This window comes from Odocoileus virginianus, chromosome 21, assembly GCF_023699985.2.
Source record: "Odocoileus virginianus isolate 20LAN1187 ecotype Illinois chromosome 21, Ovbor_1.2, whole genome shotgun sequence".
Classification (NCBI taxonomy): domain Eukaryota; kingdom Metazoa; phylum Chordata; class Mammalia; order Artiodactyla; family Cervidae; genus Odocoileus; species Odocoileus virginianus.
This window is the reverse complement of record NC_069694.1, coordinates 32,676,959-32,692,523: the sequence shown is the minus strand read 5'-3', so window position 1 is coordinate 32,692,523 and position 15,565 is coordinate 32,676,959. Positions and strand designations below refer to the sequence as shown.

Below are 15,565 nucleotides of genomic sequence, written 5' to 3'. Positions count from 1 at the left end.
TAAGACTGCTCTTTAAAGATTTTTTAAGAGCTCTGCAGTGGGGAAATGTGTTCTTTCTAAATGAGAAAGAACTAGCTCCCAGAAACAGTTTGTCTCTATGAGAAGTGAACCTATAATGGCTGTTCTCCAAGTAATTCTGTGTGGCATTAAATGAAATATAAAATTAATAACAGATACATTAGATGTCCTCACACATGTATCTGGAGCATCTGCAGTCACTTTCTCCCTTGATTACAGTTGAGTCTTGGTAGGTGCTCACATGTTTGCTTGTTTTTTAATCAGGGGAATTTGACTTTTTGTAATGCTTGCCATTATAAAATTTATCAAATTATAGACAGAAAACTCAGAATTCCCCAAGATTATGTTCATAGAATCATACGGAATTTCATGGGTAAAATGCTCTTTAAAAGATAGAATGGTCTCACCCAAAGCTGCAGTCTCTTATACATGGAAGTTATCTTACTTACTAATTTTATCCCTAAACCATGACCAGAGATAGATGAAAATCTAATAGATGGCATTTCAATACCCAACGGTAGACTTTAGGATTTATATATCCTCAATTTATGAGATTTTTTTCATCATAGCACTAGTCTTTATATCACCTTGCCTTGACTGATGCAGTAGTCTGTTAATTTATATCCTATAACCCACCAAATCTTTTTAGTTGTACACATATTTTACTGAGTTTTTGTTTGTCCTTGCCTGCAAGTTCTCTTGAAACCTTAAAGCCATTTCTGGACAGCATCGTTCCCTTTGGCAAATACTCACTCTCTATTCTTTAGTTCTGATTCAAGACTGATTATTCACCACTTATCTGTGCTTGCCATCTATTAGACCAAGTACTTAATGATTCAAGTCCTTTATCTGATTGAATTGCTCCTTACTGCTTGCAATGTCTGCCAATTAAATATCACCTGCAAATTTAGAAAATTGCTTCTACAACCATTCACTAAGTCATTTGCATCTACATAATTTATTTCCACTCACAGATCTCTTTTTATCCTTCTTCTTCATCAGTGTTAAAATCTTTCTTTATCAACAACAAGTATTTTGGGCCATTTTTTTATCTTTTACTTACACACATTCAGCTTGTGTGATTTCCCACATCTGTGATTCCACTCCATCCTATATGTATATATATATTGGATTATTTTTGAAAATTCACTGTTCAGACATACAAACATGCATTCTGAAGACCACATGTACTTTTTCAACTTCTTGCCTGAGAATAGCTGACATATTTTGGGATATTCAATAAGTCCATTAATATATATTCAATATAATTTAAAAATTAAAATTTAGTTATTGTCTAATTTAAAGTCTCTATGAGAACTTCTTTTCTCTTTATACATTTTATTCTGGTTCACTTTGCAAAGCTACCTTTTCTTTTTTTTTTTTTAATATTTATTTATTTGGCTGTATCAGGTTTCAGTTGAGTTGTTTGTCAGGGAAGATCTTTTGTAGTGATTCACAAATTCTCTACTTGTGGTGCATGGGCTCAGTTGCCCCCTGGCATTTGGGATCTTAATTCCCAAACCAAGGATCAAACTCACATCCCTCACATTGCAAGGTAGATTCTTAGCCACTGGACCACACAGGAAGGTCCCCAAAGCTACCTTTTCATTTCGCAAGATTCATAAGCATTGTCACTGGGTAGGTGTGTGTGGAGTGAGAAGTTCTTTGGTGAGTGAAGTTTCATCAGTGAATACGGATATTTTCAAGGCTGGTTTCTAGTCATGGGAAGACAGAATTGAAATACATATGGATCTGTGTGTGTGTGCATGAACCATGGAACATATGTGATGATCTTCAGGCACCCAACGGAGAATCTTCTTCATCCACAAACATAGTTTCCCACCCACTGCATTCTCCTGATCCAGGGGGTGGCTTCTTCAGCTTTTGCCCTTTGTCCTAGCTAACCACCTCTGTCTTCTCCAGACTGAAGGAGCCATCTCAACCCTGACTTCGTAAAGAATGGAGATGACAGTGGTGTTAACCATTGTGGTCCCCACAACTTGTACTGTGACACAGACAAACCCAACTATGGGCTTATCTTTATGCCTGAAGCCTTCCCGGTGGCTCCACGACTCCCTTCTTCAGGATGGATGGGAAAGGGGGCAACTCACCACATTCTCAGGTTCTCTAAACTCCCCTCCTGAGTGAGCGCTCTCTTTCTTTCAGTGTTTTGTTTTTTTTTTTTTTTGGTAGCAAAAGCAATAATAACTGTCTTCCTTTATCCGAGCTCAAGTACAATCACTTAGGACCTTAAATAACCATTTTGTGCACATCTTCATGTTAACTCAATACTCCCCATTTAGTTTTTATAATGGAGGTGAGAAAAAGGCCTATACTTCTTAAACTTTTTTGCCCTAGGCATCATTCATATGGGTTCCAGATGCATTTACTTATCTTTCCTAGACAATTCCATTTGGATCTTCTTCAGCCATCCTAAAATCAAAATGTCTACAGCCAAGTTCTGTATCTCTGCTGCCCTTTTCCAATCTGGCCTCCTTCTGTATTCCCTATTTCTGTCATTGAGTGTCCGTCTGCTCATGTTCCTCTGCTAAATTTCTCACCAAGTCTCAACACCTCCTTTCTCTTCTCCTCTAATTTATCAAGTTCAAGTCAGTTTTTCTTGGAATATTGACTGCTTTCTCAAAATCACTTTTGGGAGCTATTGCTGTTGTTTTAGTTTAGACATCTTTAATTCCTCTCTAGATTGTTGAAAAAGACATTGTCTTTTCCCTTCTTCACTTGAATGCATCCTTGGCCTTAGCCTGAGTTATCTTTCTTAAACATAAATTAAATCTTACTTTTCTCTTATGTAAAAGCCTTTCATAATTTTCACTGGCTAAATGATACAGTCCAAACTCTTTAGCATGGCAAGCATGCTTTTATAATTAACCCTATTGTTGCCCTCAAACTCCTACTCCTCTTCAAAACCTAGCTTGATTTTCTCTTCTTATGTGAATCTTTTCAACTCCCCAGAGAGGCTGCCACTCCACCCCTGGGTTGCCATGGCACCCCGTATGCATTACCCTATGGCACTGATTGCACTGTGTTTTAATGATTTATTTACACATTTGTCTTCCGTGTACACTGTGAGATCTTTGAAGGCAGGACCAATGTCTTCCAATCCTTTGTGTCTGTGATGCTAGGCACAGTGCCCAGAACATACCATGCATTCAAAAACAGGAGGGGAATGAAATGATGAATATAGGGCATTCTGCTTGGCATACAAAGTAAATATAACCTCAACTCTCTGGTCTCCAAAATAGGGACTATGGAAAGAAAAGGAAAAGATCAGCCTCTCTCTCTCTCTCTCTCTCTCTCTATATATATATATATATATATATATATATTTTTTTTTTTTTTTTTTTCCTCCCCAAAGGGTCATTTGAAAAGAAGTGAAAAACATGTACTGAGAAGACTGAGTTATCAAAAATGGGAATGATTTGAAATCCTTATGATCAAAGCATGAGTTTAGCTGGGGTTGAAATTATAGGAAGATGAAGTGAGTGAGGACAGCCAAAGCAGATGGAAGCTGAATGCGACCTACATGGAGTGTGATAAAACGTAGGAAAATGAGACATAGTCTGCAGAAAATAACATATACCTTTCTAAGGAGCTTTAATTTTTCTTAAAAAAAAAAGTAAAAGATGAAGCCAGGTTTTTGAGAGAAAAGTGAGATTTTTTTGAGACGTTTAGAGATGCAAATGTTTTTAGTCACTCCCCAAATCCTTTTCTATGTATGTAATCTTATTTTTGATCTTCAACTATATCCAACCAAACTCCATCTGAACCTTCTTTGAATTTGCACATCTTAAAAAAAAAAAACAAAAAAACCTGTGTTGAGTTGTTTCTGAGAATGATCTTCCTCACTGTCTGTGACTTGGTTTATTAAAATGCGTTTAAACCAAACTTAGACTAGAATGCCTGGGTTTGAATCATGAATTCTCCACAACTTGGCTAAGTGACCATAGGCAAGTCACTTTAGCTCTTGGTTTCATCCTCCACACTACTGGTATAATAGGAGTACTTACCTCAAAAGGTTGCTGTGAGTATGGAATGCTAATACATGCAAAGTTTGTTCAATTGATTTGGCAATAGTAAGCTATACATAAGTGCTAATAATTATTCTTTGGTCAATTTTAAACTATTTTTTTTTTTCCATTCTCTATGGCATCTGTCTTGTCACTGCATCAAGTATATCATTGACTGAAATATGTGGCTCTAGTTACAATGATATTCTATTTTTTATTACAAAACACAGCATATAAAAGAGTTCCAAGTTACATAACCCAGAGTTTTAGCTCTTTCCTTATAAAAGTACTACAAATTCCTATGTAATCTATTTCCTTATTTTTTTTCTTTATTAATTGCCTGCTCCAGTACATTAGATTTCCTTTTAGATTTCTATCATCTATCAGTTTCTTCTTTTCAAAGTCTAGTTCATATCTTTTATAGCTTTACCTATGGAGATCTAAGTATTTTCTTACAGATTTTACACTTTTAGTGTAGAGGGAAGTAGTGAGGATTACAATACATCATACTTTTGCAAATATTTTCCAGCCTATCATTTGTAATTTAATTTAGTTATTATTGGTTTTGACTTATTGATAATTTAAATTTTTGTATACATGTAACTATTGATAGTTTCCACATCACTTATTCCATTATTTTTATGTTTCTGAAAGATACCTTTTTTCTTTCTGGTATCCATTTTTCCACCCTCTGATAACAACATGGCTGCTTTCCTGGGGAATCAGCATTTTCCCTTGCTTCATCTGAGTAGTGTCCATTGAGCTCCCCCTACTGACGTGGGTGCATGGCACAGGCCTGACCGAGAACATGGCTTCCTCCCAGCCATCTCAGTGCTAGAACTGCGTGTAAAATTGAGGTTTTGATGGTGAAAAGAATCTATGTTCACAATGAGATGGAAAGGAGGATGAAATCTAAGTCTGGACCTGCTGAAGTCACTTTGCTGCCTGAGAAGGAGAGCGTGCCTGAGGACTGCGACAACACAATGGAAAGCAGAACTGAGATGTAGAGACAGCATTTTCAAGGCCTGAGGACACGAGTCTGGATCTCATCCCTGCATGGTTGTGAACTATTAGATTATCTTTTCACTTCACTTGGACTGCCATTTGCAACCAACAACATCTAATTAATCTAGCAGAGAAAAAACCAGAAAGGTTATTTTTAAGATAAAGAATTCCTGAATCAGTTTATAAGCAGTTGGGAAGAAAAGATGTGATGGAAACTAAAGACATAAAAGGAAAGTAAAGAAAGACGGAGAGGAAATTTAAATTTCACTCTATGCTGATTAGCCTCAGGTGTATCTGATCACCCCAGAGTCCTATAGGACGCTAGACGCATATATCAAATACTTATTCCATTTTCTGTTTGGATTACTCCAAGGGCATATCCACAGTGGTTAAGGGGTTGGGCTCTGAAGTCAAATATCTTAAGCTCTTGTCCTGGTGCTATGTGACCTCGGACAAGGTGCTTAGAATCTTATCTGTGTAATAGGAACAAAGGTTGTATCTATTTCATAGAATTGTTAGGAGGATTTAAGGAGTCAGTACTCATAAAGCTTTGGAATAGCATCTGGTTATTTTACAGTGTTAGTTACTGTTACTCTTTCCAAAATGTTACTATTGATCCCACATTCCCCACCCTCTGCCAAATATTTCCTTCCTTAGTTTTCCTATGCCAGTAAAGGGTCCAGTCTCAATTCAATTATACTGAGTGGTTGTGACCAAATACAGCAAGCTATATAGTCAATGGACAATAAGCTTAAAGTGATAGGAACAGAAGCCCAAAGTTTAACCTGGTAATAAAGATAGAAACTTCTTTTAAATAAGGCCAAACTTAGCAGGCTTTGGGAGGTTGGTTAACTTTATTAATGAACCATGAGATGTCATTGAACAATTTTACAGAAGTGTTATTATCTAATGTATGTCTTAAAATGTCCCTTGACTGCTGTTCATTCTTTTTGGTCACCTCTTTCTAGATACTAACTTTCAGCAGGAAACCAAATGTACAAAATAGTTGCCCCAAGTAAGGTTACATTTTAGTAGTGGAAGATAGATGAACCAGAAGATATAGTAAGATGGTATGTGTTAGAACAAGAACGCAAGATAAGGGAATAGGTAGTAGCTGTTTACGGGGTGGCTATGGAAGGCCTCGCTAATAACTTTTTAGCAGAGACTGGGAAAATGAGGTGGAGAGAAAGATACGGGGCAGAGTAATCTAGGAAGATGGGAGAGAAGTACAAAAAGTCAAGTTCCGCAAGTGTGAGAGTGAGGAAGTCTGTGGGCCTGGAGTGTGGTGAGGGAGGAAAAGAGATGGGATTCCAAAGAAAGTTCGCTGGGCAGAGTATGCAGAGAATTTTAAGGACAGTTTTTACTCTTGGGATTGGAAGGCTATCAAATGGCTTTCAGCAGAGGAGTGACTGATCACTCTGGCTGCTGTGTTCAAAATATACTGAGGGCAGTTAAGAGTGGAAAGAGGTGGGAAAATGGGAACAAATGAAGCCTTTTACTGCTGCTGTAGCTAAAATATCAGAAATAAAGCTTTTGAGTAAGAAGATATCATTAACTTTGCTCGTTCTCTTTGCTCTTTCCTATATAGTCTATCAGCAAATCCCACCAGTCCACATTCAAAATATATGTTGAACGTGTATATATATATATATATTTTTTTTTCTTTTTATCATGAAACCTGATGAAGATTTCACCCATCTATCAGAGCCAGCAGATAAGATGAAACCTATTTGTCTTCCCTGCAAAGCAATCCTGAATTCATTTGCTAGGCTAATATTCACAATAGTTTTATCTTGCAGATGTGGAGACTGCAATTCAAAGAGGTTAAAGACTCTCTGAGGCTCACAAGGCGGGTAACTGTGTTCCTCGCGTTCACAACTGATGTCTGTTTCAATCCAGTCTGTGTTGCCGCTAAGGACCAGAGAAGAGGGAGAAGGACGTTGAGGTTGGAGAGTAAGAAACAAGGACTCACACTAGATTCACCTAGTCTTCGAGTAAACCCTGAGTTTTAACAACTAGAAATGAGAAATGCCAATAATGGAAAGTAGGACTAGGAGGAGAGACTCGAAAAATATAGAAAATGTTTGAAACAACCACTGTGGAGACTGAAATTTAAAAAAAAAATCAATACCTAATAAATTAAAGGACAATGGAGAATCAGTGAAGGCTCTGTTGATGACATTAGCTAGTAGGACACTGAAATGAATTCAGTCCGCCAAGTTCATGACCTTCTATAGCCGTAGCCATGTGCAGGATCAGAGAGGTATGGATGGGGATGAACACAGGGAGCATGGAAAAAGATGGAGAGCTGAGGATGACTTGAACAGAAACACATGCCTGAGTTTCAGCAGAGTGAGAATTTGCTTCTATCACTTTCATGATATGCTAGAGGCCAAGAAATTTTGCCAATTTTTTTAGACATGTGGGGACCTGATTTCTGTTCTTCATTAGTGAGATGCATGCTACTTTCCTTTTGTTGTGTTTTGCCAGTTACATATGTGCTCCTGAGGGGGACTTGTCTTATCATCTCTACCAGACAGACTTCACAATATTTTCTTCTTATGCAACTTTCTAACAGATTTCAGTATCAACATAGATGCCCCTTACAATAATCATTTGGGGCCATTTATTTTTTCAAAAAATATTATTTTTGCAGAAAAATTGAGCATAAAATACAAAAAGTTCCCATATACCTTCTCTGGTCTGCCACTTGTCCATTCCCCACTATAATTTTTCCTAACATCTTTCATCAGTATGGTACATTTGTAGCAACTGATGAACCAATATTGATACATTATTATTAACTAAAATCTACAGTTTATATCAGGGTTCACTCTTTTATGGGTCTTGATAAACACATGGTGTCATGTATTCACCATTACAGTACCATATAGAATCGTTTCATGGCCCTAAAAATCCCCTGTGGTTCACCCATTTGTTTCACCCTATCTTGCCCAATTGGGAGCCATTTAACTGAACTTAAACTCCAATTTCTTTTGTCTCCTATAATATCTCTACTGTGACCCACAAGGTCAGCTTCTGTTAATACATTCCATCCCTAGAACTTCTATACTTCAGTCTCTGGTAACCTCTTTCCATTCTACTAGTTCTTTCATGTCTTCACTTAGACTTAACCTGTTTTTCAACCTCATATTCATATTCCGATTACTTTTCCCAAAATTTTATCCAGTTCTATCTCCCAACTCATGACCAAACTTCCTTGAACATTTTAAGTTTTCTTTTATCTCACTAAATTTCCTTGCTGAGTTCATCCAGTATATCTCAACCTTGATTATGGATGTTTTCATCTTCACTGCTTGGGCAGCATTGTTTTGGCAATTCCAGCCCTGGTTGAGGGGTACCTCTTCGCTGCTGCTGCTGCTAAGTCACTTCAGTCATGTCTGACTCTGCACAACCACATGGATGGCAGCCAATCAGGCTCCCCCGTCCCTGGGATTCTCCAGGCAAGAACACTGGAGTGGCTTGCCATTTCCTTTTCCAATGTATGAAAGTGAAAAGTGAAAGTGAAGTCGCTCAGTTGTGTCCGACTCTTCGCGACCCCATGGACTGCAGCCCACCAGGCTCCTCCATCCATGGGATTTTCCAGGCGAGAGCACTGGAGTGGGGTGCCATTGCCTTCTCTGGTACCTCTTTGGGAGACACACAGTCAACTGGAGCATTACCAGCTCCTGATACTTGCATTTTACATCTTCTCTTTTGTGTTTTCATTCCTTCCCATGACTTTGTGATCAATCCCTGTGATTAAATCTCTCCTCTTTGAAATTCCAAGAGTGGTTCCTATTTTCCTAACTTATATGAGTTGTGTTGTAAATACTGATAAAGTAAAATAAAGTTGTCAAAATCATTCTTTAAAATGTACACATTAGAATCTAAATATTATAGTGATTTGAACCCCACTTTTCTCAAACAGATGGGGATATTTATATCATGTCATCTTTGAACTATGTTTATATTCCACATTCACAACATTTTTATCCAAATATAAAATAAAGGCATGCTTAAAAGTGTTTTTGTTTGCTTACCAAATTATACCTTTGTACAAAAAGTATATATTCAAATTCAATCTCTGTTGAACAACCTGTGGCCATAATGTTTCAGGTGTAAAATATTTCTTTTGGATTGAGTTATCATTACCTTAGTACACAATATATTGATTCATTAGGCTTAAAAATGCTACCTAAAACAAAGAACTAAAAACTAGAATACACAGCTAACTCATAACTCATAACTTCATTGTTTTCTTAATTTTTTGTACTTCCATCCTAAACTTGATATACTTGTTATTTTCTATAGTATCAAGGTCTCTGTGCTCTTCTCACTTTTGTTCTTTTACACCAGAGAAAATAATTTATCAGTCACATTAACTCACACATAACAATTACTCCTATACGGAACAGAACATATCTCTAATTTATCTATTTCACATTGAAACATCTTTTGGCTAGATCTGTGTTCTCATAAATTTTAAGAGCATATTAACTGCAGAAAGTTATAAAAGTAGTGGCGCAGATAAGGAATGGAGGAGACTTTGCTACACTGTCAGTTTTTAAATCAATTCTATATGTACATTTAGGCAATTCCTTGCTCTCCCTGGTGGTACTTTCCAGTTTAAGAATTATGTATGTACTTGATTATGTACATACATGATTCCTGACATTCTGTTATAGTGGAAAGTCCCTTTAACATGAGATCATCCCAACCTGATGTCTCAGTGTCAGCCTTGGAAATCACTGTTGAACAATCATATGAACTCAGAAATTTCCCATGTTCCCTCTCTGGATCATTTTTAATGTATTTTTCCATAATCATCATGACAAAGACCCTAGAAAATATTCTTTTAATTTTGGTTTCACCTTAGGAAGGCAGACAACCTTGTTAATTTCATGTCTTATGTCATGTAGAGAGGTATTCAATGGCCGTATTTACTGTTATTTAAAACATACTTAGATCCATGAAAAAAAGCCTACACTAGTAAAAATATATATAGCAATAATAAGCTCACTTTTCTGGAGCTCTGTCATACATCACTATGCCAATTCAATAGTGATATTTTGCTCTACAGGGGTAAATAAACCTGATAAAATTTTAATATGATGTGTGTATAAGCCAGATAAAATTTTAATATGATGAGTCTTGACTAATCTAAATTACTTTATGATATTTTTACTGCATGACTATTTGTGTATTTGAATTGTCATTTTTAAGTTGCTTAAAATTAGAGCATACTTCTCTGCTGGTAATAGAAGACAGTTAAAGAGAACTCTGTGAACCCTCAGTATAACATTATCGCAGTCATCCTGTAATGCTGACTGTCCTCTCGTGAAAATGTTCTCTTCCTGTACCACTCTCAGTTTTCTTCCCATCTCACCACCTGTTCCCGCTAACTCTTACGTAGGCTTCTCCTTTTTTACCTGTTTAACAAGTATTTCTTAAAGCCCAAGTCAGAATGGCTAAATATCTTTTTGAAGGAAGTGAAAATCTAATTGCAGTAAATAGTGTTAGTCACTCAGTCGTGTCTGTCTCTTTGTGACCCCATGGACTGTAGCCCACCAGGCTCCTCTGTCCATGGGATTCTCCAGGCAAGAATACTGGAGTGGGTTGCCATTTCCTCCTCCAGGGGATCTTCCTGACCCAGGGATTGAACCCAGGTCTCCGGCATTGCAGACAGTTTCTTTACCCTCTGAGCCACCAGGGCGTGGGGTGGGGGGCATCTAAGTAAAAGTACACAGTAACAGCATGGATCACAAGTCCCTTGAAAGTCTATGATCCGACAGATTAGGTTAGTAGTTCTAATTGCAGTAAATACATTTATAGTTTTTCCAGCTAAAAAAACACACATTTGTCAGTCAGCTTTTTTAAACCTGAATTTTTGCTTTGTGAAAGGACCCTGCTGATCTTTATATTATCATATAATAATATGTTCTTACATGCAGATAAAAACAAATTATTATGAAGAACATCTGATGCGAAGAACTGAATCATTGGAAAAGACCCTGATGCTGGGAAAGATGGAAAGCAGGAGGAGAAGGGGACAACAGAGAATGGGACTGCTGGAGGGCATCACCAACTCGATGGACATGAGTTTGAGCAAGCTCTGGGAGTTAGTGATGGACAGGGAAGCCTGGAGAGCTGCAGTCCATGGGGTCGCAAAGAGTTGGACATGACTGAGCGACTGAACTGATGAAGAACATCATACTATTGCTGTGTGTGATTTTTATGTAATTAAGTCTTAAAATGATTCTAGAAGATTTTAGTTGAATGAGATATTGCCACTAAAACACTTGTATCCCTCATTTCATAGGTGAGGAGGTAAGTCTCAAAAATTTAACTAACAGGAGTAAGCATACGACCAAATTAAAAACAGCAGCAACATCAGACTAATTTTAATGCTTATTACTTTTAACTAGCATTTATTAACAGTAAGTGAAGTTTACTATTACTTGTCCACTAAGATACCTCTTACAGATTTTTATCTACTATATACACAGAAAAAACTTGTATAATGTTTCTTCCTTTTCTTTATATTTATTTTAATATAATTTATTTGGGTTCAGTTCAGGCAGGACTCCTCAAAAATAGAAAGATAGGATGCTTGTTTTGTGTTTATAGTAAGGAACATAAGACAAGTCACAGATTTAATACAAGCGGTGAGGATTGATGACTCCTGTTTTCCTATTATAATCCTTATATTAACCTTTTACAAATAAAATTACATATGTAAAGGGTTTATTAAATAAACTGATACTATTTTTCAAGTTTTAAAGAATATGAAAAACAAATTTATTACTTTTCATACCACTGCCTTCAACACCTTTTATTTGTTTCTCTTCTACATCTCTTGGAAACAACTTAGCTAGATCCTTTAGTTTTTTGAAAACTTTTATAAATAATTCCAGTTCTGGTAATAAGGGAATATTTTTTAATTGGGTTAACCCAACAAAGAATAATGATAATTCTAGGTCAAATTTTAAAAAAAACCCACAGATTGAATAGATTGTGTATCAGTCAAAAACAGGCATAAACTGTAGGCTCTTCAACCCTTTAAAGACAGTAACTGCTTGGGGATAGTGCCTTTTTTCTAGAGCTCATTCACTGAGAACACACCTCATTTAGGCAATAGAGGGTAGTTAGAGCTCATGCAAAAAGTCAGAAGAATCTTATTAGCTTGCTGTGTCAGAGGGCAGTGCTTGAGGTATCCAGACTGTCCAGAAATCAAAACAGACTCACATTAAGGAGGGAGCCACAGAGAAAGAAGCCCCATAATCTATGTATAAGCTTCCCTCAAATCACTGGTTGACTTCTAACCAACACAAGCATGAGAATAATTCTAGCTATCTAGAATAAAAAAGCTACTGAATGAACTTAATGGAAATTGGAGATGGCAAAATAAGAATCAATAACCTGAACGCACATCAAGATATATTAACTAATCTAAAGTTCAGAGAGTAAAATATCATAATAAAATGAAAAAGACCTCAGGGATGACCACCCCTCCACTATAAGAAAGGAGCAAAGTACAAATGATGGCTAACTTCTCATCAGAAACAATATTTGGCAAAAGACAGTAGACTGAAATATTTAAAGTCATGAACATTTAAAAAAATATGTACGGTAGTGAATGCTAACTAGACTTCTTGTGGTAATCATTTTGCAATATATCCATACATCAAAGCACTATGTTGTAAACTTGAAACTATTTATATTATGTTGTAAACATTGATACATAACTACATTATGTATGTATGTTAACCATGTTATGTATCAATGTTATTGCAAAATAATGAAACCATTTATTATTGTATGAATAATTATTGAATGACAATTTTGCTTTGATTTTTGAAATAAAAAGTTACTCTTGCTTTAAAATCACCAGCCTTGATTTTAGGAATAATAATATTTCACCTATAATATTATTCTCAGACAATAAAAAAGTATAAAGAAAAAGATATTTTGATTATAAGTGATTGTGTTCTGAGACTCAGTGCTCTTGCCAAACATAAAATTAGCAGGGTCACTACTTGAAATATTTGAAAACACTAAGACAAAAAGTACCTAGCGAAAATAATCCTGTCAACTCAGAGTTTGTTATATGCTAATAATATTATTCAAGAATGAGGGTAAACAAAGAAATTTTAAGGTAAGCTAATGTAAAGAGTATATGTCACTTGTAGGACTGGACTTCAAGATATTCTAAAGGGAATTTCTTCCAGTTGAAGTAAGTGATACCAGTTAGAAGCTCAGATGTATAGAAAGGAATAAAATGCCCCAGAAATAGTAGAAAAATAGTTAAAATATTAGACATTGTTTCCCTTCCCTTTACACTTTTGAAAGTCAATTGATTGTTTAAATAAAAAGTATAAAATTTTACTTTGGAGTTCATCAAATATAAATATATAACCACAATAACACAAAGGCTACGGTGAGTACAAACGGTATTATTTTGCTGTACATTTATTATTTTTAAATGAGAAATGATATGATTTTAAACTATATAAAGTGTGATAAGTTAAGAATGCCCATAGACTAACCACAGACAAACAAATAAAAATCAAATAAATACAAATAAGAAGCTAAAAGGGAAATAAAATCAAACACCCAAAAAATCAGCTAACCCAAAGGAAGGCCAGAAATGAAGGAACAGAGGGAAAAATGAAATACAGAGAAATCAAATAGTAATTTATAGACCTAAATATGACTATTTAACTCATTAGGAAAGCATAATATTTTAAAATGTGGTGCACTTAGTAATAGAGCTTCCAAAAAGGAAGCAAAAAATGACAGGAACAGGGATAAAGTAATGAGGAAATTTAAAACACTTGCAGGAACAAGGAGAAAAATATAAGTAAAAGTAGATTTACCTTATTTAGATCCAAAAATGAAATGATCAGTTCCTAAGTGATCAGAATCTTATTTATTTCTTGAACTTGTGTTTTAAAAGAACACACTGACATGAATTGTATTGGAAAAGGCATCGTGACTTCGTCATGTACCAAACAGTGATAATATGTTTGGAGTATAACTTTGGTAAAGGTAAATCCTTGCTCTAAATATTTTTCTATTATAGGACATATTTTGAAATTTAGGTTTGTATTGTCATCAATTTTTCTTTCCACAAAGTTCATGAAATAGTATTGGCTGAGACTTGCATTCAACCACCTAAGGCCTTGCCTTACACTTACTTTAAATGAGATTAGCTTCCAAGGGTTATAGTCAACTTTAGATATGTGATAAACAAACAAATGCTTACCTTAAACACTAGTTCTCCTACCAAGCCATTCCATGTTCCATCTTCTTGTGGACTTCCATACTTGTGATCCGGTGCAACATAAATTTCATAGTTAAAACCCAGGTAGTTGGATAAGGCATCCAGAACATCAATGGAGAAGCCTTGGTATTTTTTCGGCTTACCCAGGACATTTTCAGACACCATTACAAAAGGTTCTTCCTATATGGAATTAAAAGAAATCATTGGTGTCAATCTATACTGCTCCTTTAAAGCAAAGATTAATTCTTCAAAGAATTCAGCTTACAGTCTAAAATTGATTTCATACTGTGAGAGAATAACTTTGAAATAAAACTTATGTGTTACTAATGCATCATTTTATCAAACAATGTTTAATCACCCAGTTTCTTGTCATCTCTCATTTAATTATTACCATATCAAAAAATTAGATGCAAGTGATTACAAAACTTCAGGAACCATAAATTCATTTCTCTTGCCATTTTAGGATGAACCTAAGATACATCAACAATAATAATTATATTTAAGAAACCATGAATTTATTGTTTCTGTCCTCTATATTTGTAAAAATACATAAAAAATATTTTAAGAGATATAATAGACACAAATTGTTTTGAGAAGATACAAAAATTCTAAGAATTTATAATTTAGTTAAAATTTATAATATCACATTGGGAATTATTTGCTAAGTAATTTTGAAACTTGGATAGAAACACCCATTTCATTGCAAAAGTAGTTTCTCCACTACTGTTATGAGAAATTCACTTACTTTCTTGGTAATCTGTGTAATTTAGTAAATTTAGCAAATTGGTTTCCATTTCTACCTTTCATCTTTTTGCATTGTTGTGCTGTTACAGTTAACAAATGATCCCCTTTCACTTTCTAGAGCACGGTGTTATGAGCCCTAAACTGGTCTGACACATGCTGGCAGACTACAGAAAATTAGATAACCTATTTCTTAATTTCCTAAACTTGTTCAGAAAACTTTCAGCAACAGTAATATTTACAGATAACCATCCACAGTGTATATATCTACCTAGTCCTGTGGGCAGGTTAAAATTTATCCTCTGTCTAAGTCAGAATACCTAAGGATTGTAACCTTAAAGATTCACAAAATAGCCTTCATTGATTTGTAAAATAATACTTGGCTTTTGGCTCTTACTCAAAGACACTAAGTCAGTGCCTTATAAAATCAACTGCATCTATGATAGGAATATTGTCCACCATAACATTCAGTTCTCCATAAATATTA

At 35.5% G+C, this 15,565-nt stretch overlaps 1 protein-coding gene across 3 annotated transcripts in view; it reads right to left on the bottom strand.

Annotated features, from left to right (window-relative positions):
• The window catches only part of GRID2 (glutamate ionotropic receptor delta type subunit 2), a 1,526,424-nt gene that overhangs the window by 379,735 nt on the left and 1,131,124 nt on the right, over positions 1-15,565 (bottom strand). For all 3 annotated transcript variants that reach the window (XM_070452150.1, XM_070452151.1, XM_070452149.1), the window contains exon 10: positions 14,320-14,517. In XM_070452150.1, coding sequence (XP_070308251.1) covers positions 14,320-14,517 — 198 coding nt within the window. The remainder of the gene's footprint in view (positions 1-14,319; positions 14,518-15,565) is intronic.